At 50.3% G+C, this 26951-nt stretch overlaps 1 protein-coding gene across 4 annotated transcripts in view; it reads right to left on the bottom strand.

Annotated features, from left to right (window-relative positions):
* LOC102933796 (carboxyl-terminal PDZ ligand of neuronal nitric oxide synthase protein) overlaps positions 1-26951 on the bottom strand; it is a 60144-nt gene that overhangs the window by 7705 nt on the left and 25488 nt on the right. For 3 of the 4 annotated variants that reach the window (XM_037879621.2, XM_037879620.2, XM_037879622.2), the window contains 6 exons: positions 10486-10578; positions 9104-9162; positions 5913-6021; positions 4871-5012; positions 4245-4390; positions 773-940 (listed from right to left, as the gene is read on the bottom strand). In XM_037879621.2, coding sequence (XP_037735549.1) covers positions 773-940; positions 4245-4390; positions 4871-5012; positions 5913-6021; positions 9104-9162; positions 10486-10578 — 717 coding nt within the window. Of the gene's footprint in view, positions 1-772; positions 941-4244; positions 4391-4870; positions 5013-5912; positions 6022-9103; positions 9163-10485; positions 10579-18212; positions 18234-26951 lie in introns of those variants that run through there. The other variant, XM_043530128.1, reaches the window with a different exon arrangement.

The following is a 26951-nucleotide window of genomic DNA, read 5'->3' as shown; positions in this document are numbered from 1 at the left end:
CGTGGGGCACGGGTCACTTGCTGGAGGATTCTCTGCACCTTGAAGTCTTTAAACCACAATTTGAGGACTTCAATAGCTCAGACATAGGTGAGAGGTTTATTGCAGGAGTGGGTGGGTGAGATTCCGTGGCCTGCGTTGTGCAGGAGGTCAGACTAGACGATCATAATGGTCCCTTCTGACCTTAAAGTCTACGATTCTATGAAGTCATGTAGTCTGTGACTGCCATGGCCTCCGTGACTAAATCGTAGCCTTAATTATGACTTCTGGGTTCTAGACCCACCTCTGACATGGACCATTTTTTTTTTTTTTTGCTGGAGGGGGAGGAGGAGAGACTGTGCCTCAGTTCCCCACCTGTAAAGCGTTCATAGTCCTTCCCTCTCTAGCAAAGGGTTTGGGAGACAATGAAGCGAAGGTCTATAAAGTGCTTGAGTTCCAGTGCTCTCACGGAGCAGAGCACCGTTGTTGTGTCCAAGTCCTCATCACGCAATCCTGCCGCTTTGCTTCTAGCGGCATGTGACGCTAAGGGCCACGTTCCACCCCGGATTGCTGTGCAAGACTCCCAGGGGCCCCAGCCAGGGAACAGAGCAAGGAGCTGTGAAGGGCTTGAGTTATCCGAGGGCTAATTCAGCTGGGCTAGTAGGAAAAGGAACCTCGAACAAGGCAGAGGAAATGGTTGCCAGTCAAAGGTCATTAAGTGGAGAGAGAGAGAGAGTATGTGTGTGTGTGTGTGTGTGATCCCCCCCCCCCGAAACAGGGCTGCGGAGCCCCTTACCTGTGCCACAGCCACCTGGGTCTGCTGCTGCTGCTGCAGTAGCTGATGCTGGAGGAGCTGCAGGCAGTGCTGAGATGCCAGGGGGGCTGCCGAGGCAGAGGAGCAGGGGCTGCTTGCACTCAGCAGTTGCTGGGACACAGAGGGGTAGATGGAGCAGTTTTCAGCATCCTGGGCACAAAGAAACGGGCTTAGTGACACGAGTGTAGCAGTTCCCAGATCAACTGTTGCTGAGACTTAGGCCTTGTTTACCATGGAGGGTCGGCTCTGGCTAGAGTCGTTGGTCCCGCTCCCTAGCGTAGGCAGGCAAAGCTACTCTTTGCACTGGTGCAGCGTACCCCAGCAGCACTGCACTGATGTACTATGCAGCTTAAAACGGTTTTGCTTATCCATAGTAGGGGTTTGCACCAGTGCCTGGCTACTGACACTTGAAAACCCTAGTGTAGACGAGGCCTTCAGTATGTTGAACAACGTGCGGAAGCAAGAACAGGGTCCTGCTGTTTGGCGCTGTACATGTGTATGCACCCGCTCTCCCGGCTCCCAAGGGAGTACGTTTTCCAGTGACACCACTTGCAATGAGTAATATCCCTGTGTGTTTATGTGGCGCTCAGAATAGGAATGCAGGGTTTATTTCCCCTGGTACCTTCCCCTACTGGGAAGCAGTGGCAGAAAGTGGCTTGAATCTCCCAGCAAACACCCAATGGGAGCTAGTCTCCAAAATGCTCCAGCTGCCCAGAATCACCGACAGATACTAGGAATTTTGCTGTTTGGCAGCCAGAAACGTTTGCCTCCATTAAAGTGAATGACAGCAGATGGACTTGAGCCAGATCCGTTAGTGTATTAAGACACTGCAGGCAGACAACATTAATAATTAAGCAAAGCAGGCTTCCTCCCCCTCCAGTAAACCTCAGAGACCCAAGCCCCACCCCTGTCAGATCACTGGAAATTAAAATGACACTGGAGAGTAAATCTGACTGATTTCAGAGCTGCCTTTCTGGCTCATAGGTGAGTGGAGGTGAATTTCCCTCTCTCGTGCTGGGCAGTTTCAGAACCCACAGGAGTTTTACACTCTCTCTCTCTCTCTCTCTCTCTCTCTCTCTCTCTCTTAAACCCTAGCCCCCTGGGTTAATGCTCTCCTGCGTCACCGTCCTAAATCAGCCCTTGTTTATACACTGCGGAGTGGCTGACTCTTCAAAGCAATCAATTAAAGCTTGGTTCTCTGGACACAGCACTCTAGGGTCACTCTTTTTAACCCTAGTCAAATGGACCACTAACAAAATACTGTCAGGTTTAGCCCGTTGGGTGCCCTCCAAAAGGAAACCCAGATTTAGAGGGGAGAAGTTCATTGGTGATTGAGACCCAGAGCTGTCAACTTGCAGCCGGGTAAGAGAGGGCGTCCCCTCATTGCTCGGCGGCACCTTTCATCCCCATGGCTCCCAAGGCTTTAGCAAAGAAGCCAGCCCTGCACAGGCTGTGAGGGTCCCCCCCGATGACACACTGCGACTACGCAGTGGCCACGGGTGTCGAGCACGCAGCAATGCGTGAGGCAGGAGGTGATTGTCGCAGCCCAGGAAAGGTGGAGGAAGAATGTAAAGAGACAGAATGTAGCTCTCAGAGGGAATACCTCATTTAGCAAGGTCTGAGGTTAACACCATTACTCCTGTGAAAAACTCCAGGGTGTCTTCAGTGGGCAGCGGTACCCCCAGACAGCGATGCCTCAAACAGCACATGCTCTCCACGGAGGGGAACGAGCCACGTGCTGCTAACCACCAACACGCCACGTGTGGCAGTGAGCTGGTGCTCCTGGGAGGGACCCTGCTACAATCACTAGGGAAGTTGATGCGATGGCATTACAGACTGGCGAAGCTTCTCCACTTTTAGGAAGAGAAGGCCCACGCCAATGCATGGCTCTGGCACAGGAGCTTCCAGGCAGGGTGGGAGTGACAGCGTTGGGCTACACGATGTGTTTGCGCATTCTCTAGTGGGAGGCGGTTCAGATCGGGCTCTCTAATGTACCCTTCAGGGAGCCGGGGGGGCGGTGCCATTCCTCTCTTGGCTACGAAGGATTTCCACAGCGCCTCTCTAGTGGAACACCTGCAAGTCAAGGGTGTAAAACAAAATCGCATTCCACCTGGGAAGAAAAAGTGACCTCCCTGTAGAGAGAAGCCAGTCTTGTCAACCTGCGGCAGCTCCCACTAACCCACTCTGTCCTGGGGAAGTACATGGAGCCATGGCCAACCAGTCCCTCTCGCCCTAAAAATTTGCATTTAAAACTCATTTCCTTCCCTTGGCTGGCGCAATGCAAGCAGCTGCAGGTGCTCCAGTGCCCAGCTGGACTAGGGCCAGTCCTGCATATCAGTCATTCAGACAGATCACCTTTGGAAGCCAAACCCTTGGAAATACCTGCATTCCAAGCCAATGACACACATCCCATTTTCATCTGTTTCACTAGTCACTTTCAGCCAGACTCAGCAAGTGATGTGAGCATTTCAGTCAGCCAGGAAATGCTCACCGAAACAAATCTTCGGCTCAGTTTTTCATTGCTACATTATGTCAGTTTAATAGCAACATATTCACTGTGTGAGTTCAACACTGCGACACAGCTGTCTCCAGCACCCCTCTGGATACCACTATTTAGCAACTGGGCTAGGAAAGGGACACAGGAATTCCCATAGCAGATCAGATGTGGTCCATCCAGCCTGGTATCCTTTTTCCAACAGTGACCAGTACTTGATTCTTCAGAGTAAGGTGCAAGAAAACCAGACTGGACAAATGCAGAATAATCTGCTTACAGGGGAAGCTTTTTCCTAAATTATATCAGTTAGCTGGACATCTTATTGCCTAAAGAATGAGGATTTATAGTCCTTAGTTTTGGTCCTGTTTAACATTAACAGTGTGGGGTGTTCTCTTTAGTCACACAAAAATCTAACCCCTTTTAAAAACCTGCTGAGCTCTTGGCCTTAGTGATATCTTGTGGCAGCAAGTTCCACAGGTTAATGATGCAAACCCACCCTGGAAGGCCAGCTGTTTGCAGTTGCTGCATTCCCTGTTTGTTGCTCCTCTTCACTTCCCAGTGACCAGCTGCAGTGAGCCAATGGGGAATTACATTCTGTATAGCAAGTCCTACAGGAACAGTCCTCTATCAGGATGCTTTAGAGACATTAATGGAGCCTCAGATCTGCCGGACAGTGCATGCCCTGCAGGCAAGATATGCAGCGTGTAGGATGGAGCTGGGGAAGCCTGGACAGGTGGCTACCTGACCTGCCTCTCTACTGCAGCTTTCAAAGGAAGGGGTTGTCCTGCTGGCTTTCTGCCCAGAGACATGCTGAAACGAAGGCAGTTTAGTGTCCCGTGACTGCTGTTGCTGTGAACTGCCCTCCCGAGCGAGGCTGTGGAATGAACCCCCAGAAGAAAATGCGTCATATCAGCGAATGGGCGTCACTATCAAATTCCCCCCAGCTCCGCCCGTTATTACCTGGCAGCTCTGTCCGGATTTCAGGATGCCCAGCTCCCCCATGGGGGAGGGCAGCTCTTCAGCGCCCCTCTCAGACAGACCGATGCCAGCGGAGTCCACGTCAGCCTCATCGACATCCACGATCTTGGCTCCCCCCTGCTGGTGAACTTCAAAGGTGAGAGTAAAACAAATGAAGGAACCAAAATGCGAGCAGATCAGAGCAAGGAGACTGAGTGGCAGGGCCGGGCTGGCAGGAGAAGGGAGAGCAGCTAAAGACTAGTTTGGCTTTCGTTAGCCATCTCCACGTGTTGGAGCAAAGCTAACAGACAGGAAACGTGCCTTGGAGGGTCAGTGCAGCACTGGGCTGGGCCAAGTCCTCAGCCCCTCAGGGCTGCGTCCCCATGGGGGATACTTCCCTCCTCTGCATGTTTTTAAGGCACTCTGCTGTCGTTGCACTGAAGGGGCGGGAGCAGCAGAGTCTAAAACGCACGTTCTCTGGGCCGTGAGCCCAGCTGCGGACATAACCCACGGCCAGGGTTAGCACCAAGACAGCGATGCATCACCAGAGACCGTCCCCCACCCGAGAGCACCCAGTGCGCCAGCTGCCTCGGGAGGGGGCTCTGCAGGTGTCCCCGGGGAGCGGTCACCTTCTAGAGGCTGCTCTTCCACAGACTTGTCACTGGCGCCGTCCGCCTGTCCGTCCGCGTTCTGCAGTGCGTGCTGCAGGCTCAGCTTGTGACACACCTCGAAGGCCTGGCCCACTGTCCGCACCACCCGCATGGCCTGGCTCTGGGGAGCAGACGGTTAGAGCCCTTTGGAGCAGGAGCTTTGCCACAGGTTATGTCACGGAGCAGAAACCAGCCGTTCCCAGGAGACTCCTGCTATTCCCTGCTTCCCACCACGGCTCCGCTGATGGGGAGCCATCCCTCCACATCCCAAAACAGAGCCTGGGCCCGCCTGGAGAGCCAAACTCCCCCCTGCCCAAAAGGGAGCCTTCTGGGCACACTTAGCAGCATGCAGGCCCCAGGAACCTCCATAAGGCGCTCTGGGGCAGCGGTATTTAGGAGGCATCAGATAATGGGGACTAGAGCAGCACTAATCACTTCCCGTTTTGAAATGCAGCTGCCTCTGACTGGAGCTCCCAATTCTCTGCACAGATAATTCTACATCCCTTTGTGCCATTGTCTCCCCAGACAATGGAGTTTTACTCCTGGCTCCCTGACAGACTTTATTCCTTGGTTTGCTAGGTCTGGAGCGTCGTCTGGGCAGTTATCTGTGTGAAGGGGCTGGGGCAGTGTCCTTCCTAGAACTGCACTGTACGATTGTCTGCTAGAGAGAGTTTGGGGGAGTGCAGGCAAGCCTGAGTTGGATAAACTTTAACTTCTGCAGCCACTGCATTGGGAAGCGTTAGTCGGGATGGAGATATGTTTAAGCCAAAGTTAATGAGCCTACTGATGTCGTTCAGTGTCCCTAGTAGTCTGCCATAAATGGGATAATTAACCCTACAATATCTCCTTAGTTCTCCGGGTAAAATCCAGGATGAATTCTCAGCAAGACTCACTTGCCCCTTCGCTCTGCCAAGTACCCATCAGGGATTGGGGGGGCGGGGGTTTCCTCCCAGGATAACCCAGACCGTTACAAAGGATACACGCCTCTGAAAAGCTAGTCACTGCAAATGACCCACCGCACCTTCTTTTTGGATTTGAAAACGTTGCATCTGAAGGAGTTGTTGGCGCCATCCCTTGCAATGTAACTGAAAATCTTTAGGTCCTGCGAGTCGTGCGACACGTAGAAGATTCTAGTTAGAAAAGACACAGAGTGAATCAGAGACACTAAGCGTGGCAAAAATCTAGATTCCAGTATAGCAAACGGGACACGGGAATCAAACCATCCAAAGTCAGGGTCAGGCACAGAGCGGCTAGTCAAAAGGATCCCGGGGCAAAGGAAAAATAGGAACAGCCACACGGGTCTGGAAGAGAGATTCCTCTTTCCTTCCACAATTAGCAAGGCCAGCGAGCAGCTAGTAAGATGGCACTTTGCATATCTGAGAGAAATCACCTGTTTCTAAAGCAGGTACAAACTCTAAAAAACTACAGCGTTAGAGACCAAGCATCTCCCTAGCTCCTGACAGTGAATCTAGTCTCCGGCTGCCGCACCGGGTATTCTAACATCTAAAGTCACACTGTGCCTAGCACTCAGTCAGCCCAGTGACATCTGGGCTAGGAAGTTACAGGGGGTGTTTCGGGGCCTTCCTGTCACATCAAAGGGAACAGGAGCAGTCTGCATTTTGCTCTGCTATGGCAGCAGAAATAGCCCTTCCTCTTCTAACCTTCAGCCATTAGCCTCCACGTGTTCACCTCTTCTGCCTCAGCCCTCGTCAGCTGAGCGAGCTCTGCCACGCAGCGGACAAGGAACCAGCGCCCTTTCAACCGGAGAGCAAAGATCCAGGCTAGCCAGTGTCAAGAACGACCACAGATGACCACCTGCCTGGCAGGGGCAGTTTCAGGGCAGGGGTTCCTAAGTCCAGGAACCCACCGCAGTTTGGGAAACACACTCTGCAACGAGCCACGTCAAAAGCCATTAGCTAGTTTGTCCTAGCTTACAAGGCAGAAAGTGGTAGCATAGGCCCATTATCATTAATGACAGGCAGATGGTACAATACAAAAGCCAGCTTCCTTCTGATGCTTCTGCAGAGGATGCTGAATTCACTCTCCACCCCATTCCCAGCTCAAGGGATTTTCAGTCCCCCTTTACCTCCCCTACCCCTACCCCTGTTAGCCCTGGCTCCTTCCCGTCCTCCACCTGACAAAATCCATTTCCACAGACCACGTTACAGTTTTTTCCACTCAAATTTTTGTCCATTTTATTCCCCACAGTTATTTCATTGGGTAAAAATGCACTGAGTAATTTCAGCTGTGAATGAGGAGGAAATGAGGGAGACGGGCGCATGTTTCTCCTTCCCCCTCCAGTTCTCTGTCTTTGAATTCTGCCTTGAATCCGCAATCAGGACAATTATCAAGAACATGGACCCGGCCCTGTAATAAGCAAGTTGTCTTCTTTGAAGATTATTTTAGTAACAATCAAGCTCCTTTCTAGAGAATCTACTGAAATTACCCTCTCCCTTTGGCACACAGACCCGTCTCCTTTAAGAATGCCAGAAGGGAGAGGGACAAGAATAAGACAAATATCAATGGTGCCTCTTGGAAACTCTTCCCCACCACTCCCTGGATGTAAAATGTAGGTATCTGAGCTCCTAGTGCTGTGGGCTTTGCTCTAACGATGCAATTACTGGCTTAACAGATTTAACAGCCTGGACCAATTTAGGGCCTTTAGAAAGTTAGTTTTATAGATTACCTAGCATCATTATGGCTGCTGGGGAGGAAGGAATTCCAGGAAGGAATTCCATATGTCCTAAGGCAGCCAGAATCGAGAGACAGCTCACACACCAGAATTCAGAGATGTTCACTATCGAGTCTAATCTGCCCACCTGACATATGGCCGGGGTGGAGATGGCAAGTGATTGGTTTTAGTCCTTTCAAGAGATGAACCTGAGATTCAGTTACCAGTGTCAGAGGCAATCAAAGGACACCCACTTTCCCTGTGTGTTCCAATCCCCTGTCGTTGAATGGCTGCCCAGGTGTTGTATTGTAGCTCTGCCTGGGGATTGAGAACTGGACCACGTTTGGCTCCTGGGGAAGAAATGCTGCTCTCGTGCCAAGCACAATGGCCCCAATCTCTATGACAATTTCCACTGTATGCCCGCCAGGCAGTGAGTGTGTACAGCACCTGCGGGCTCTCCCCGAGCCTGATGACAAGCTGTGGATTCACCCGTCATCTCTTCTTGTCCCATTGTACAGAAAGGGTCTGCTCTTAGCTGGGGGGTTCATCCCACCCAGCATTAACTCTTTAACCTCTGGGATGGAAACCCTCCAGCAGGGGCTCCGCTTGTTCAGCCCCAGTACAAGTGTTAACCCCTCAGAGCCAGGCACAGCCTAGGCTGCGGTCACAAAGAACTAATGGACAAAGGGGCTGCTCCAGTCCCCCGGTCTCTCCCTTCAGTCTTCCCTGCATCTTGCTGACGCATCCATAGCCGAAAGGCAGCCTGCACCCACACACCCGTTCTCCATAGACCAAAGAATCCCACTGGCTTTAAAACCATGTGACTGTATCTGGCCGTGGTCACATGCCCAGACCAGACGGACCATTGTGGTGCAGTGGTTAGAACAGCCACCTAGCAGACAGGAGCGCTGGTTTCTAATCCCAGCTCTGCCGCTGACTTGATGTGGGGGGAGGGGTAAATCACTGAAGTCCCCGCCCTCCATCTGTAAAGCGTGGAGAACACCTGCCTCCTGAGGGAGCTTTCTGCCTGCAAACGCTTGGAGATCTTGGGACAGACTGTAGGGAAGGGCACTGTTATTGTACCAGCCTTCGTATGGGTCAGTTTCCTCACCCTATCCTGTCCATGCTAGACAGGACGATTAACAAAGGCTGTCTTTGGGAGCACACGGCACGGCAGAGAGCACCGAGGCTAGGTTAGAAGAGGAAACGGGGTGGATTTTTCCTTAATTCAGTCTGCATCACAACTAACTGTTCTTAGCACTAAGAACAATGGTTTTCAGTCACCCTCCTCTTCTAACACAAATAACGCGTATCTATTTTAAACTAACATTTTCCTAAAGGGCGGAGGAATTCTCCAAAAACATAGGGAATCAGAATTCCTTTCTTAAGTAATGTAGCCACCTCGTTAATTTAACACAGGCCTTTGGGAAGCACAACTGTGGCTAGGCAATAATTTGGCACATAGGAGCCATGCTGGATGCATCCTATTACATTTGATTGGTTGCCTCTCAAGCTAGCTGGCGCAATCCTCTGCAGCCTACCTGTAGACAGGATCGTGCATCACTAACATCTTACTCTCGTCCCAAGTCCATTCTTTTCTCTGTAAGCAGGGAAGAGAAAAAAGGAATAATACACACCTTAGGAGCTGAAGCCACACTGCTCTGCCTGATGAACTGTTTGTAACGCAAACCCAAGGAGAACAGTGGGTTTTACCTCAACCAGAATCTAGGCGATGATTTGAATATTTTAGTGACAGTCATTTGGCTGAAGAAAAGCTGGTGGCTCAGATGTAAGTGCACACTTCGGACCATTTAGCCCTCCCGCAGGCTTGAAAAATGGTCGGGAGCTAGAATTCGGTTATCACACAGACAGAGGAAGGGCAGGTTTGGCACTGGACTGACTAGGATTTAGGAGATTTGGGTGCAATTCCCAGCTCTACCTCAAAGTTCACGTGTGATCATGGGCAAATCATTTCATCTCGATTCCTCAGTTCCCCATCTGTGAAATGGGGATAATGGTAATTCCTGCCCTACCAGCGTGTGGAGGATTAGCTCATTAAGGTATTAATGTCTGCGAGGTGCTTAGTGGAGCTGGTCAAAAACCCGCTAATTATTTTTTATGGGAAATTTTGTTTAAATAATTTTTGTTGAAACTTCCTTTGAGAATTGTTTGTTTTGGTAAAAGAAAAAAACAAAACAAAACACACACCCCTCTCCACCACCCAACAGTTTCAACTGTCAAAACCATTTTTCAGTCAATTGTTTTTGATGGAAAATTTAGAAAACGGGTTTTTTTTGGTGAAAATTCTTTCAAGAAAGGTCATTTTTCATCAAAATTCTGCTCCCTCAGAACCATTGTGAGCAGCTCAAGCACTTGGACACAGCCCTGGCCTCACAGAAAAGCCTGTTTGCAAAATTAATCTGGTTTGGCCTCACAGAATCCTTCACTCTTGTCAGAATTTCCCACTAAGCAGCTAAAGTGCCGACTCCAGGCAGTGCAAACCCCTCCCTCCACCCCCCCACTCACTTCCCTGACTATCTTCACACCACATACAAAAAGCTCCTTTGTAGGAAACAAACACACAGATGGCAGCCAAATGAGGCCACAGCTTCACAAGAGTCAAAGAGGGACTGGACATTTATATGGACAGCAGAGCACCCTCAGTTTCCATAATTGCACAAATTTTGGCAGGGATATTAAATCTTGTGCTTCGGCATTTAAACCGATCTCTAACGACTAGAGATTAGGATGAGACCTAATGTGGGAGATGGATTATCCCACATCTGGCGACTGTGAGGTTCTTACAGATTTCTCTGAAGCAGCTGATCCTGGCCACTGGCTGACAGGACACTGGGCTTGCTGGACTTTGGGTTCTGATCCAGCCATGGCTAATCCCTTAGACACATTCGGTGTGAAGTCTCACCTTCTGCTTCTTGCGCAAAATCACCTTCACTCCGTCCACAGAAACAATGATGCTCACTTTCTTCTTCTTGATGTTCTTTGCTTTGAATTCATACTAAGGGAAAAGAAACCCGAGTTAGAAGAGATTTCAGGTCAATAGTTAACACCTGGGATGGACTTAGACAAAACAGGCAATTTTAGCCTAAATTTTATTTTAAAAAAATCTAGTTCTAGCTGAAGGAGGAGCCATTTTGTGCCGCTGAGGGAAGCGTGTTCAAAAGGCACGCTGGCAAAGGCTTCTTTGTGTGTGATAGTGTGTGTGTGTGTGTGTGTGTTTTTAATTAAAAATGACCCTTGTAGAGGAGACAAACTGACCTTGACTTTGGTGGGTTATTTTCAAAGCCCAAAGTTTCCTCAGCTCTTAATGGGACCTGAGCACTGAAAATCTGGCCACGAATGCCATGTTCTTGAGGCCTGTGGCTGGAACATGAACGTTGGCATCTACCTGAGCCGACTCTGGAACTGACCGGTAGACTCTCACTTGCGTGTGATTGCCAAGCCCAGGAGAGGGTGCCAGTGGAATGTGGGGGAGCGAAGCGTTTGGTGGATGGGTTTTGCTGGTGCTAATGACTAGTTAAGTGGCAAGTGACATAAATGGGCTTTCAATGCAGGGAGAAGACACAGCACACATAGTCTGGATAAAGTCGGGGGAGGCACTGTCGTCAGAGAAGGGGGCAGCAGCCAGAACCTGCTGGCATATGGAAATTCCATTGGTAGCAGTTAAAATGCTGGCAAATCCAGCCTCTGTATCAAAGGGTTAACTCAGAGGGATTTGCCTGCAGGAAAAGCTAGGAACTGATGACTTCTGGCAGGTCCATTGTCCTTGGGTTTGGGCACTGCAGTGCACAGCACAGGACCATTTGGAGGGAGGACCATAGGGGCAGCAAAAATGCAGTCATCTTGGCTATTAACATAATCGTATCCACTTCGATGGGCTCAGTATCCCTGAAACACTTCAGGCTCCTATCTGCAGGCTCTTGCTGAATGCCACTTATTTTAAAAATTACGGGGTTTGTTTTTTAAATATTGCCCTTGACAAAAGCTAAGGAGCAAGCCAAGAGACAGCTAGACCGAACATCCATGAGTGTTGTGTGCAGACACTTACATCACGGACCCAGTCCTTACGTCCCCATTCTGGGCTTGGTTCTGAGCTGCTAAATATTTTTACACAGGATTTAGCTGGCCCCGTATGAACAATGGACTCCATGCATGGGCCAGACCCTCAACTGCTGTAAACCAACACAGCTCCATTGAAATCAGTGTAGCTTCAGTGATTTAAGCCGGCTGACAATCTGGCCACATGCATCTATTTAAAAAAATACTCTGGATTAACTTGGTGTAAGAATTGCTGTTAGTTGACAACAGTGAGAATAAATCCTTGTTTTAATAGTCTAATAACATAAACTCAGCTGTAACTGAGCTGGTGAAATCAGCAAGGGAGCCATTGCAAGGACTGCCTGACAGCCATAGCCATGTAAACAGCAGCAGTGAGGCTGTGAACATTAACGTTACATACACTTCAAAATTGCGCAAGATCCTGCAAGAGTCACGGAGGCCCCGATGCAGGCGCATCCGTCTTGATTCTGGGTAGTATCCAGATGCTGGCAATGAATTCAAAGGCAGCTTTGCTACCCCCACGGGCTCTCCCATCTCCAAAGGGGATGTCCCTCCCCTCCTTACAGATCCTACTCCATTTTCATTTTAAAAGGGGAGAGATTTTAAACTGTTGGTTTTTTTTTTAAAAGGCAAAGGACTCATGCCTCGTTGCTGCTAATTTGCAACTCAAAATAGCAAGAGACACGACCCAGGCCTGAGGGCTAGGATTTGTTTTTTCCCTGCATGGGGTATGGTGAGATTGCCGCAGTGGGTCAGTCTGGACATTGTTGTTTCTGAAATTGCAAGATCAGGGTTGGGTTGTTTCTCATTTTTCTTAAAATTCAGACTAGGGTGAGCCCAGAAGGGCCTTTGTGGCAGTGCACGTAGAACCAGGCCGTGGGCGGGGACACATCATGGTCACCTCCTGGGCCAGCCTGCTACCCCAAGCACCTGGCTGGGCAGAAGTAGCTTCTGCAGTTGGGAGGGGGCAGTCCTCGCATACCCAATCAGTTGCTCTGTCGCCACCAGTGGAGAGGGGGCGGAGGGCTCAGGTAGTTCTGGGCGCTCTGGGGCACCACATGTTGCTTGGACTCAGCCCCAGTGCGGAGGGTGGTGGAGCCCCTTCCCACAGCCAGAACTAACTGCGAACAGACTCCCAGAGGGATTCTGCAGCATATTTCATGGAATTCTAAAATAACAGGCACTGGTTCCTCCCATTACTTTGGTAGAAGGATTCCTGGGCTGCCATTCCAGGTCCTCATCGTTTCCTGGTCCAGAGGGTCAGTTTTGAACACACGTATTCTAGGCACAAAGAGACTGCCATACTGCAGGGGCCAAGCCCAGACACAGTAGGCAGCCCTGGGATAACCTGCCCCCAGAGAATGTTACCTCCTAACTGTGGGTCTGGGTCTCACTATGATCTACAACAGTGCTTCTCAACCAGGGGTACGTGTACCCTGGGGGTACGCAGAGGTCTTCCAGGAGGTACATCAACTCATCTAGAGATTTGCCTAGTTTTATAACAGGCTACATAAAAAGCACTAGAGAAGACAGGACAAGCTAAAATTTCATACAATGACTTGTTTATACCGCTCTATACACTGAAATGTAAGTACAATATTTAAATTCCAATAGATCTATTCCATAATTACATGGTAAAAATGAGAAAGTCGGCAGTTTGTCAGTAACAGTGTGCTATGACACTTTTGTATTTGTATGTCTGGCTGTGTAAGCAAGTTGTTTTTATGCGAGGTGTAACTTGGGGTACGTGAGACAAATCAGACCCCTGAAAGGGGGACAGTCATCTGGAAAGGCTGAGAGCCACTGATCTACAAGAGCAGACGGAGTGGAGAAGCCAGGCAGTTCCCTTACTGAGGTGCCATGAGTGGTGAGAGAACCCCTGGTGAAAACCACATTTTCGGTGCTGGAACCTCCCGAAACGGAGCCACGCTGCCCAGGCAAGGCCCACGAGAAGCCTATGTCTCACGGCAGGAGGGTGCAGTGGTTAGAGCAATAGCTAGGAATGGGGATACCCAGGTTCAATGGCCTGCTCTGCCACAGATCCCCTCTATCACGCTGAGGCTGTCACTTGCCAGGCGAAGTCCCTTAACAAGTGTGAGGTGCTCAGATGGGGCCAGCTAAACACCCTCACTGGAGTGTGGACACCTTGCATCGACACGTGCATGTGGTACCTAGGTTCATATATAGCTCAGAGCAGTGAGGTCTCTGAGCACCTACTGCAGAAAAGGAGCCTCTGAAACCCATTACACGCCACATCAGGCTCACAGCCAGAAACATTAGGTGGCCTTCCTGTCTATCAGGCTTCTGCTGCTGCTGCTCATAAAATTCCAGCACTTCACACTGTTTATGGCAGGCAAGCCCTGGATAAGATGTACCCTTTTGATCTCTCCATGCATTATTACTCTGAGACAAGCTGTTTAAAAATCTAGCTGCAGCGCGGTAGCATGCGAAGCAGGAGCTAAAGTACAAGACGGGCGTTTGTGTTTAAATGGAGGTGTGAACGTTAATGGTCGCAGAGGTGAGGGACGAAAGCCCTGGCGTGAGTCGTAATTCTGGCAGAAAGTGCAAACTCCTTCCACAGTCACTCAGTCGCTCTCTGCACGGCCAGCAAGTGCAACCCTCCTCCCCGTCCTGCAACTCAGGCCTGACCCGCAGCTCTACTCTGCTGGTCCAGCACTGGGCTGCCCCACACTGCTCTGCGATGCTGAGATCCTGTCCGCTGCTAAATGCCTGGCTCCATTTATTTTAGGAATATAGCTGCAAAGTAGGGAAGGGAGGGAGGACAAGCCAATCATGAAGCAAACTGTTCAGACTTCACTCACCAGACCCGGATTTGGCTCTCTGGCTGTGGATCTACCATGTGTTGGCATGTGTGTTAGCTAGTACCGGTTTCCTCACACTGGCTGTGGCCATTCCTGTTCCCACCTGGCTACAGCCTGCCTGCTGGATCACCTCTAATGGGCTAGTGCACAATGTATCTCTCGCACAGGGGAGGCGACAGGTCTCCAGTGACAGGCAAGATGCAGCAGAGCAGGGAAGCAGCATTAGCCTGGCTTTGAAATAATTAAAACTCATTGGGCCTTGAAGTGCATCTCCAAGGAGTGAAATCCTTCAAAGCCCAAGAGGCATGAGGATGGCACTGCCATTTTGGGCCACTTCGCATTGGGAGTGAGCTATGCCAGCTGGGCAAGAGCGATCAGCACTGCAAAGGGCACGTCTAGGAGAGGTCATTACTATCCCATTAAAAAGCTGCACACCAACTCTTGTCAATGCTTCTCTTTCAATCTCTGAGCACAAGTGGCAGATGGGATCCAATTGCAGAGTCATTTATTCACTTCCTTTCTAGTAAGAATCAGTGGGGTTATATTGTAATTAAGCATTTATATTTTTTATCTGGAGGAAAAAGCAAATGCAAAAAAATCCCCAAGCTGGACTCAAACTAGTATGTTTTATAACCTAGCAAAGATGAAATGCTCGGTGTGTAAACGAACGGAGAAGAACGTAGATGGTTCATTGGCATTGGCTTCTAAGAAAGGGGTCAATGTTCCTTGCATTTTTTTTATTTTATTGAATCAATTTCTGTGTCCTCCCCTACCCCCAAAATTTGCCAGTGGTACCGAGGACCAAATTCTATTCAGCAACATGGGTTTTCTTTGCTGACTTCCAGGTTTCAATAGTTAGTCTTTTTGATGATCATGCAGGGTGGGGTAGAAATACCTTTGGATATTAATGATTCTGAAGATGCCCCTAGGTTTGGGAGATTCAAGGGGGAGACTGCACAGACAAGGGTCTGTCTGATCTAAAGAACCTACATATGATGCTTCAAAGAAGAGGCAATGCCGTTTTCTGGCCTGCTTTCTTGTCATTTAGCAGCTAAATTTTATTCTATTTAGAGACAGTCAAACCTGCCTGACCTGGAATACACTCTGTAACTACTTTAAATCCCTGTGTGCAACGCCTTGCTTTGCATAAGGACCTGCACACTCTTGGTGTGTAATATTAACTTACCAAGAGCTAAAAGCTGTATGAGTAAAAAATGTTAATGGAGCCGTGTAATGCATATTTCATCTGCTAATTCCACTCAAGTAGATATAAATTACATATGCAGATACTAGCTTCCATCTGCTGATGAAAGAGATGGGTTAATGCACATTTGAAATCACATGCAGTACCCCGGGCTAGGAATAACTTGCATGTATGGAGAATTATTCGAGAAAGCAATTCTTAAAGTGCCTTAATTACTCCAGGTATTGGGGCCTTTATTATGTAAATGAAAAACCATGATAAAATGGAAAGGTTTGTGGGTCTTTGGAATTGACTTGGTCTCTGCGAGATGTAGCCTCTCCGTTAGTAAAGAGCAGCCAGAAGAGAACGCCCAGAGCCAGGAATGGCCAGGACCACTGACATAACACCTGAGGTTTTGTCATCCTCTCACAGCTGTCCCATTAAGAGAAAAATGTTTCTGAAGCAGAGATGCTTGGGCTCTTTGGAGCAGGAATACAAGAGAGCCTGCAAATGCCTCTCCACAGAGACCAGATCATAGCACTTGTTCTGAGCCAGAAACACTAGCATTTTCTGAACGATCGCTCAAAGGCACTGCAGTCATGAATGTCTATCTGATTCGCTGTCAGTTACAAGGACTTCAGCTAGCTATTGGACTACAGTGGTGGTTCCTCTGCACCTCAATTTGAGAGAACTGCAGCTCCCCTGTCCGATCAATTTCATAGCAAAAAATCTAAACGTACAAACTCCATATTGTCATTTACAGTGTGGTACCCCAAAAGGCCCAATCAGGAATGCTGTGCTGGGCCCTGCACCAAAGGTCAGGCAAGGGCCTTCCCCCAAAGAGTTTACAATCTAATCTCATACAATCACTGCCACTGGGTTGTAGCATCCTTTGAAAGGAGGACAGAACACTTCAGGAAGGGAGTCTAGAAGAACCCTCTGTCCAGATAACACTGCAGAGGAGTCTACGGAGGCAGGCTGCAATTACCCAAACGGGAATTCAGCCCAGACAGTGAATGGGGAAAAAAAATGCCACAGGATTTTTAATATGACCAGGACCTTCATTTTAGGTGTCAGGCGAAAGACAGTATTTCCAGCATCAGTGTCTCACTGATACTAAAGAAGGAAATGGTTTGGATATAGGATTACTCCTGAGCAAAGTCCCACCCCCACCTCCCACCCTGTTGAATAACCAGGATTTTCCTGTGGGATTTTCTATCCAAAAAGTAGCAGGACTAATCTTATTTAGCTCCTAGAGATCCAGATCACAGCTGAGGCTGGTGTAGCTGCAGATTTAGCTTTCAAAGAACCGGGGTACGGGGAGCTAGAATGTACATTTAAAGTTAATACTGTGGCGTGTGCCCACTATTTCTCAACCGTAAATGGCTGTTTCTGGACCCTTATGTTCTAGAAAAATAAATAGCTCCACCTCCTTCCCCAAAACACACCTTACTAGAGACTGCAGGTGAAGTAACAGACCCAGGAAGTAGATGGAACTCTGACCAATTCTGCTCCACTGACAGAACGGCTAGTCACAGTATCCCACTTGCGTGGCTTGCGGGACATCTATTGCATCCTTCTGCTCCTAAACTGGATGCAGCGAGTAGCTTATCTATGCAACCTAATGAGGTACCTTTCCCTCCCACAGCAATTGCAGGCTGGAGCTTCTGAAGCTGGGAGAGTGTCTCTGTAAGCGTTAATAATGCAGGGAGAGTGAGTATTTTCAATATATGGAACATTACTTGTTTCAAACTAAATTTGCCTCCCTCACACATGGAGGCCATGTTCGCGCTCTCTGTGTTCATCTCAGTATTGCTATTAGAAGTGCCGACCCTTGAAACTGATGTGATTAGAAAATTAAACTCTACTTTTTTATTTTTAAATATCCCATGAGTTTCCCTCTCAGCATCTTAGCTAGCACAGACTTAGAGCATTACCAGCGCACCAGACCTGCCAAGGGGTGGCGGGGGAGGGAAGGGCTTTGGTTCTTCCCCCTTTCACAGCATTCGACTGTCCCAGCCCCGTGTATGGCGAGCAGTCAAACATTCGCAGGAAGTTGGCATGTTTGAATGTAGCTGAGCACAGTCTGGGCCTGTGCTCCCAGTAACTGGGCAACATGTAAACAATACCTATACAGATCGCTGCTGATTAGACTGTCCTACCTCCCGTCCAGTGGAAAAATGAGGATTTATGATCCTCGGAAACATAAAAGTGGCCACTGGAAAGCAGAAAACGAGCAGGGAATACACTGGACAAGGGGGATGTTGGCAAAATGTCCTGAATATGCTTTTTTTCTAATTTACGTTTGCCCATTCTTCATTTGACTTATCCCTGAGCCTGGGGTTCATTCCCCACATAAAGCTCTCTGGCAGACCTACCCCTGCTCTGCCTGGATAACTGCCCCCTGGGGCTTACTGTCACAGTGCAGGGCTAGCTACACTCTGTCCCCGCGCAGGCCTCTCGGAAGGCGCCAGCCGGGTGTCAGGCCTTGTGCCTTTACCGCTCCTGGGGTGGAATTTCACAGGCCTCCCACTCTCACACTGGGCACCAGGCATCCACTCTGCTTACCCTGCAGGGCTACTGGGTTCGGACACCTGGGGTTCTTCACGTCAGCCATCTATGACTAATGACAAATACCATGATCAGACAGCCTTCTCAAACCAAAGGGTCCAACAGTCTACATGCATGCCTGTCTTCCCTGAAGGCCTACCATCCTGTGATGGCGATCTAATCAAGCCTAGCTTCCCCAGAGGACCCCAGTGGGGCGCTGGATCTCAGTCTCATTTCCCATGAGTACTCAACCTCTCTTCAGAGGGACCCTATAAATCCTGGCACAGTTCCTTTGTTCTTCCATGTTCCAGGCCTTTTCCTGTCCTGGTCAGAACTAGTTCTATAGGTTGGCTGGAGAGGAGGTAAAACCATGACAGCTAATAGTTCTGGCATTGTTCCTTAACAACTCCTTAGTGTTTGTTGAGGGGTGATTATCATGAGCCATTCTTTTCCTTCCTGCCTGTTTTCCCAGCCAGCCCTCTGTTGAGTTAACCCCATTTACCATAAACATCCCAATAAATAGACAACATACAGTATTAACAAATTATTACAGAGCACCTCCAAATCCATAGGCCCCATACGGGAAGAACAAACAGGAGCATCTTGCCCCCCTTAAGGAAGGTCTGTAATCCCTCAGCACTTCTTGCTAGTTCAATGGAAGCAGGCGGTCCTACAAACAGCCTTTTGCTCTGTGCAGTCAGCTCATGGAAATAAGTTGTGTGGGCAGACGAGCAGCAGGCAGGTGGGTTTCTGGGACAGGCGTGGGATCCCCATGTGCCGTATCTTCATCCTCTTTGCCGGGGATTCCACTTCCAACCAAAATTCACAGCTAGGCTTGGACCCACTAAAAAGCCTCATGTTTATGCCCAGAACAAGCCCAGCGTGGGCGGAAGCTTCACCCGCCACAGCCCTGGTCTGCCGGGACTGCTTTGGGGCCTTGGCTTCTCCAGCTTTCCCACTGCTGCTAGTATCAGGAGGGGCATTTCGACCTGTGTCACCTAGAGCTGGTCCAGAGCCAGAACCCTACCGATGCTAACCGAGGGGAGCGGCTGTGGCGGTAGAGTAATGGTGTGGGAGCCTGAGCGCAGACACTGTCTCAGGAGTGAGAGGGAATCTGGATTCCGAGCCCAGAAATTCTCTGGTCCATGTCACCCACGGGTCTCAGAGCTCTTTAAATAGGCGGCTGCACAATGCTTCTGTGAGGTAGGCAGCGGTTACCCCTTTGAAAGGTGAGGAAATAGAAGCATAGACAGATCCAGAGCTGGTAAGTGGAAGTAACAACAAGACAGTCAAACAGCTGTGAACGGAACCCAGGAAACCTGAGCTCCAGTCCCTTGCTCGAGCCAGCCGCCAACCCTCCATCCTTAGCCTCACTGCCAAGCCCGTCACCAAGGAGCCAAGCAGAGTCTCTGCAGATATCCATCCACGAGGAACTGGACTGCCAGCACCAGCTCTTGTCACATGGGCTACGAACGGATACGCATGGGCATCTGAGCAGGTGAGAGAGAAGCGAAAGCCTTTGCAGCCCATTCCCCACCCACAAGCCAGCCATAGCATAGCCTGCATAGCCCGTGATTATTATGGCCAAAGGGACATCCTATTGCATGGAAACTTGTGTGAGGAAGAGACTGGGCTGCAGCATATACAATCACCTTGGAGCATTGGAGAGTCCAATTAATGATTACTGGACTGGAGTGTTTTGGTTCAAGCCAATACCCGCTGAACCCAAAGCTGCGAGTGACTGCAGACTGGGCTTGCCCAATTCACTCTGAGGGGCCCAGGGTTGCAAACTCCTGGGATTAAGGCGGTAGAACATTTTGCCTTTCCCAAAGCCTCCAGCTTGGCATTCCCAGCAACATTTTGTTTCTAATTGATCTGACCTACAGGTTTTCTTGGCCCTGAGCCCAGTGACCCTTAAATGAGCAGGTCATTTTGGTCAGGCAGAGGCAGTTCATGTGCTCAGCTTGTAAATGCAGCTCTGAGACTTCCTTCTTGAAAGTTGCCTGTAAAAGGAAGCAACAGCTCAGTACAGCTCCTCTTAATTCAGCCTTTTGCCATACTTCAGATCCTTGCCCAGTGCCAGGGATTTTCCATCTCCCTTAGGGGCATTGTGCAGGGGGCAGAAAAGCTTCTACCAGCAGCTATAGTAGGTACATTAGGCACATTCAGGGTGAAATCCACCCCGGCCACTTCCTGTTAATTCATATTTTGGCCTTAGAGACAAACCAGCCTCCTGATGGGGTGCGTGTGCAGGTGTGTGAAGCCAGAATACAGCTCCCAGAATTTTGCAAAATTCTCCTACACAGCAGTACAGACCGACCCCCTCCCTCGCTATACAAGTCTGGAAGCCACAACCAACACAGTTCGTGGACAGCAGAAGGCCAAGTTGTGGATCAGGGCCTTCCAGAATACACACCCTCCTTTCACCAGCTTTGCTGCTGAAACTGCACTGAAGAAGGGCACTGCCAGCTGGTTTCAGGCCAAATATCTAAAGGAACCTCCAAAATCCATTCCAGAAAACATCAGCCCGTGTTACTGCCAAAGCCTTCCCTTAGCTAGTGCCTAAGTGCGGCTTTAGGTCTGAAAACAGATCCTGTAGAAACACTGCACTGCAAACACCTTCCCTATAGGAAAGGGGCCTGCTCTGCACAGCTCAGCAGAATCCCTCCAAGATCCTGAGCAGCTCCTGCTTTCAGAAACACCCAACCTCAGAATCCAAAAGCAACCAGAAAGTGACTGATCCAAATACTTCCTGCTGAAACAGAGGTTTTCTGTCATTTGCAAACACGGATCCTCGCAGCACCGCTCTGAGACACGGACACATTACCCCATTTTACGGTTTTGGAAACCACAACACAGTGGCTTGCCAAAGGCCCACTTAGCAAGTCATGGCAGAGCTGGGCCTAGGAGTTGGGAGTTCCTGGCTCCTGCTCACGTGTTTATGATCACACTGCTCTCTTGTACAGCGGTTGCAAACTTGCTATTCCCCAGAAGAGTCCCATCCTCCAATGTCTGTCATTTAATTACATTAACGATTCCCTGTGATGTGCAATGCCCAGCACCCTGGGGTAATCAGGGCTGCATGGCATGGCATCTCAATTCATGTGTGCTCTGCCAGAGAGCTCATGCAAAGCCTCAGACAGATCTGAAGAGAGAGGCTCAGCTGCTCCTTACAGGGAGGAAGGAAAAGCCAGTGGGTTTGAGATTAAATTAAAAGCAGGAGAAATGTAAGTAAGCATCCTCCTAGGTCCGCTCCCCTGGGGTGGAGTTCAGGCTGTTAGTAAAGGTTTTACCCTGTGCTCCTGGGAGAGGGGGGCTGGGGATTGTCAATCCTTTACATTTCATGTCAAGGGAAAACTGATAGGGGTTTTTTTAAAAGGGGGCTGAAGAAACTGGAGATAGCCAGGCCAAATGAACTGTGACAGCCTGTACTTGAGTTCAGTCTTTAAGCATCTGAAAGGCAACAATTATTTCTCCTCTGAAGAACTTTCTTCCCCTCCCTTGACAGTCTCCTGGAAAAGACAAACACTGTATGTAAACAGTTTGGGAAAACAGGAGGAGGTCCTACCCTGGACTGAGGGGGTTAATAGCGAGGAGCACTGTAATGAGCTCTCTGGTTGCAGCAAGGTGGGGGTGCCAGTCTGACCTTGGGGGGGTCAGAGAAGAGAACTGTTTCCAGGCACACCAGATCTTCCCTTCTTCTCTGTAACGAGGCTGAGGGGAGCCTGCCTGTCTGGGCTATGAAGAGCATTCAGATGGGCACACACTGCAAACCCTTTCTTTTGATCTGGTGCTCTCTGGCTTCAGTAGATCTGGTATTAAGAAAACTCCTGCCCTCTGGGTGTTTCACGCAGACGGCCTCTCCTGCCGCCAACCCCGTCCACCTGGAAGGGGGGATAGCGAAGGCAAAAAGGTGTGTCTGGAGCCCAAACCCTTGGCGTTGGTCGAAAGGACGTGGGCAGTGGGAGCTCTCCCAGTGCAGGGAGCTGCCAAGGGCACACAAGGGGGCAGAGGTGACAGCTCCAATTGGAGGTTTTCATTCCTAACCACGTGTGCTGTTTGGGAACAAAACCCCTTCACCCGCTTTAGAAAGGGATGGGATAAAAGCAGCCTTTTCCTGGCTGCCTTGTTGCCAAAGAGATTCAGCAGCTTCTCCCCCAGTGATCCGAGTGGCCGCACAGCCCAGTGCAAGGTGACATCATCTGCCCTTTGGGGCCTCTCCAACAAAAGCACCATTATGTGACTGTCATCTCCAGGAGCCCCCCATCGTGCCCAGGTTTAACAGGGAGCTTTCCCACACACAGCTGCTCTGTTGCTGGGGTGGGCCAGGCCCAATTCACCAGGGGTGCCCAGCGCCATTCACTCACTGAAAGGGAACAAGGGCACCTTTCCTGGCTGCTGTGCTATCCTGGCCCTGCCTTTCCTCTCGCCGCGGACAGCCGGGCCAAAGGCAGGGATGAAAGCCAATGAGCCCGTCACCTCTAGAAAGGGCCGCCCAGAGGATTCAGGGGGCCTGGGGCAAAGCAATTTCGGGGGCCCCTTCCCTGTCTCAGACCTCAGACATTCTCGTGGAGGCCCCTGTGGGGCTTGGGGCCTGGGGCAAATTGCCCCACTTGCCCCCCCCATGGCGGCTCTGCCTCTAGAGACCCAGTTCAATCCAGCCCAGGGCCCAAAAGTTACCATCCAGTAGCTGGTGAATCAATCTGGCCTATCCCAGAATCACCCCTTTCCTGGCTTCCCAGCTGAGATGGCTACGCTGTGACAGGCCCATGGAGACTCATCTACCCTCTGCCCACAAAAGAGCATCCGGACCCAGTCAGGAGGGAGGCCCGTGGCAGGGAAGCTGCCCTCCTGCTGCTAGCACTGTGCCTGCTCAGGCCTTTGTGCTTCAGGGCTATCCGCACGGGAACTTTCACCAGGGCAGGGCTGACGACGAGAGACAAGTACTGGGGGGAGAGTGCAGGGAGCCTGGGCGAGGCTGCTACAGCATTGATACCCATGTCGGGTGGGTTGGAGAGGAGGGCTGCAAAGGCGGCATTAGCCGGCATCTCATAAATTGTCCTGTGGAGCCTGAGCAGCATGTGGATCGCTTGGCATCTTTGGCATCAAAGCAGAACAGGCTAGTTCTCTGCCAGACGTGAACTCAGCAGCTTCTCCTGTGAGTAGAGAATCCACGCCGGGCCGGTACGTGTGCAGCAATCTCGACTTTCCAGACCGGTGGAGAGCACTGAAGGACCGGAGTTTGGAAACACCCCTTTGCTCTCTCTGTACTGGAATTAGACTTTCACTCTCTTGCACTGTGCCCCATCGATCAAACACTAGACCTGGCTAGCTGTCATTGCAGTCTGAGTACCAAGCTGTTCCGGGTTTATATACTGCACCCACTTCCACGGATTCACAACGCCTGCTGTTTTCAGCGCGTGGAGATCCAGGCGGTTTGTGTGGACTCATGCCCCCCCAGAGAGCTGTTCAGAGGCTTCACGGTACCCTTCCTCCTCCCGGTGGATGGGGACAGCCAGGAGTATTCATTAGTACTTGTACTGAGGTTGTGGCTTGAGGCGCCTGGCCAGGGATCAGGTCCCCACTGTAGCACACATGCATAAATGGAGACCGTCCCTGTCTCAAAGAGCTGATACACTCTAAAGACACGGCAAGAGATGCTAATCTGAGGAGAAGCAGATCAGGTTCACCTCACCCAGCCCCTTGAACGGATGCTGCCGTTTGTAGGCTGTGATGCCAGCCCGTTCCAGCATTTCTCTGTGAATGGGGACTCAGCGGAGCCCAGCTCAGCGCAGGGAGAACAGCACATCTCTGTGCCGCTTTCTGGACACGTGGCATTTCATGCTCTCGCTGCCCTTTTGGCCTCTGGTGTCTCCTTTGGCACCGCGCGTTGCACAAATGGCAAGATGTCAGGTTTGATGCTCTTGCAACTTTAACCCTAAATGTTCAAACAGTAAAAGCCTAAACGACAAGAATACGCCCGATTCCCCTCCCACCGGATGGGACAGCTCCATGGCAAAGCTCAGGCAACAGGGCCACGCTCAGCACTGGCACACGTGGGAGGAGGATGGGCTTGTGGTTAGGGCATTGTGTTAGGACTTGGGGGCTCTAGCCTCCCTGGGTGTCCTTGGGCAAGGCCCCTGATCTCTCAGGGGCTCAGTTCCCCATCTGAAGAGTGAGGATAACTGTCGGTCTTGTCTATTTAGAGCGTTAGCTCTTTGGGCCCAGACCGTCCCGCACTCTGTGTTTGTACAGTGCCACTGGCCCAAGTTCCTATTACTCCTTCCAAAGCTCTCTCTGTCCAGTCAGTTCCTCTCCTCTCTCACACTGTGCCCTACAAGCCCAGTCACAGGGCGACATGCTAGGCAAGATGTGCGAGCCTCTTGGAGGCTCCTGGCTGAATTCCTCACTGGCCAGTACAATGGCTATGCTTGGCAGCTGCTCCCTCTGGCAGCAGAGAGGATCTGTGGCTTGCACAGGGGAAAAGGAGGTCGGAGGAAAGGACACAGTGGTGATTAATGGGACTGTGTCATCCCTATGCCTGAGGGAGACAGAGTTTATTGCTTGTACATGGTAGAACTTGTTTGGAAAGACAGAATATAAATTAAGAGCCGTTTTTAATTCTTCTGTGGCTCTTCACGGGAACTCTCATGTCACTGATCCTGCAGAGAGGCATGTAATTATTTAGACTTTAAGCAGTCGGTATTAATGTGGGCGTGGGTAGGGCCCCACCATGTCTGCTCCTATCTGGATGCTTTCAGGGATGGCAAGAGCAGCAGCGTATGAGTAGAGGGTGGCTGAGCCGAGCCTCATTACACTCGGGGCTATTTAATGAACACGCTGACACAGATACAGTGAGAATTCCTGATGCGATGGTTCTGAGGGAAGGTGGGTGTTGGGATTTCAGGACACTAAATAATGCAGCACTTCCCTGTACATTTATGTAATGGTGCTATTTTAGGCCATATATTCAAAATGAGAACTCACAACTTTTATTCCTCTGGCAAACCAGAGCAGCCAGAGAGGAAGCTCTGACCTCGTGCTCTCCAGGAAGGACTGAGTGTGACAGGCAGGAGGTGCTCAGAGTCACCGGGCTGCACGGCAGACTCCATACGACCCAGATACCAGGAGGCAAATGTGTCTGTTGCTGCAAACGGCATGAGATGGAGAGTGACACTAAAGAATGTGCAAGCCAGAGGGGCCGCGGCCTTTCGGATCAGATCAGGAGCTTAGCTGCTGTGGGACTACCCCCTCATTTCACAAGGGGACACATCGCATCATCTAAGAGTTCTTTTCCAGATCTAACTTCTAGGATGCTTGGAAGTCCCCATGTAACAGGGTGGTTAGGGGGCCTGGGGCCGGCCAGCCCCGTGGTTATGCAGAGCCCCTTTCAGAACAGGCCTGTTAGAGGTGCTCATCAGATCCAGCTGGGAAGGGTTCAGGTGATTGCCTAATGAGCCCCTGATTCCTATTCAAGGCTGAAAGAGCGCAGCTGATGTGGAGAGATACAGGGAGCAGGTGGCATCTCTCAGACAAGTGGCTGCTACAGTGGGAACTGAAGACCCTGGGCGGGGGAATGACTGGGCTTGTGTGTGGAACGGCTTTATTGTGAAGAAATAAAGCTGAACTCCTACCTAAGGTAAAAGGGCCCAACTCTGGCTGTGGTGTCCCTCCTTCATTGGCTGAGGCCACAGGCTGCCAGCACCCGCCTCCACACCACTGCGACCTTCTTGCAGCATGTGAATTCGGTGTGTTGGAGAAGATCTGTGCTGAGTATTTCCAATCCCAGATCCACTAGGAGCAAAGCTATTTACCCCAATGAAAAGCAGAGCCTGGCTTGTTTGCAAGGCTCATCTCATGCTGGAGATGTTGCTCCTACCACCCTAAGAATAAACCCACTTCTTTTTTAAGCTCTTCAGGGCAAGGACATGGCATGGCTTTTTATTTGCTCTGAAGTGCCTTGTGCAGGTTGGGTGCTATATGAACTCGTGCAGACATGGACATCTCACAGTTTTCATCTGTAGTTGGGGTGAATTTTTGCATTAGCAGTAGGCAGATCTGTGGCTTCTCTCTGCTTTGCTATGCTTGTGGGAAGAGAATCCCTGTCTCTGAAGATGATGTGACCCTTGATGCTTTCACCAGAGAGTGGAATATGAAAGAAGTTTTGGGGCAATACTGCATAAGGAGCCTAAGCCCTTCTTTCACAGGTGCCTGTCCCTGAGCTGTTTAACTTTGGTTTTAAGTTCTACTATGATCTCATCCCAGGGGTAATTTATTGCAGACATTGCCCTCCCCAGCCACCCCCACCAGAAATCCCATTGCAATGACCAGTAGAGCGCAGAGGCGGCAAGACATGAAATATGACAGCATGGAGCCTTGCCAGGTGTTAGGCCTGGTGGGGCCGTGTTCCCATGTGGACTCAGGAACCCTCAGCGTGCACGATAGAACAATTTCCAGAAAAAAATACTCTAGGCCCAGGGACTCCAGCAGCATGTCTGTCACTGCTCTGCCAGCATGCTGTGCGTAGGGAACAAGAATCCTTAGCCAACAGCACGCAGACAGGAGAGACCCTCTGCAAGAGAGAGAAGCACCTCTTTCCTGGCATACATGATACACTGCCAAAGGGCTGGAAGGGCAAAATGCATACAAATAGAAACGCTCGCCCATCCTAACAGAGAGCAATGCTACAAGGCCTTGATTCGGCTCTCATGCTGGTGTAAGCAAAATCCGATTCAGGCCAGTGTTTACAAACTGCTA

The sequence above is a fragment of the Chelonia mydas genome, chromosome 16, assembly GCF_015237465.2.
Source record: "Chelonia mydas isolate rCheMyd1 chromosome 16, rCheMyd1.pri.v2, whole genome shotgun sequence".
Classification (NCBI taxonomy): Eukaryota; Metazoa; Chordata; order Testudines; family Cheloniidae; genus Chelonia; species Chelonia mydas.
This window is presented reverse-complemented; position numbering and strand designations above follow the sequence as displayed.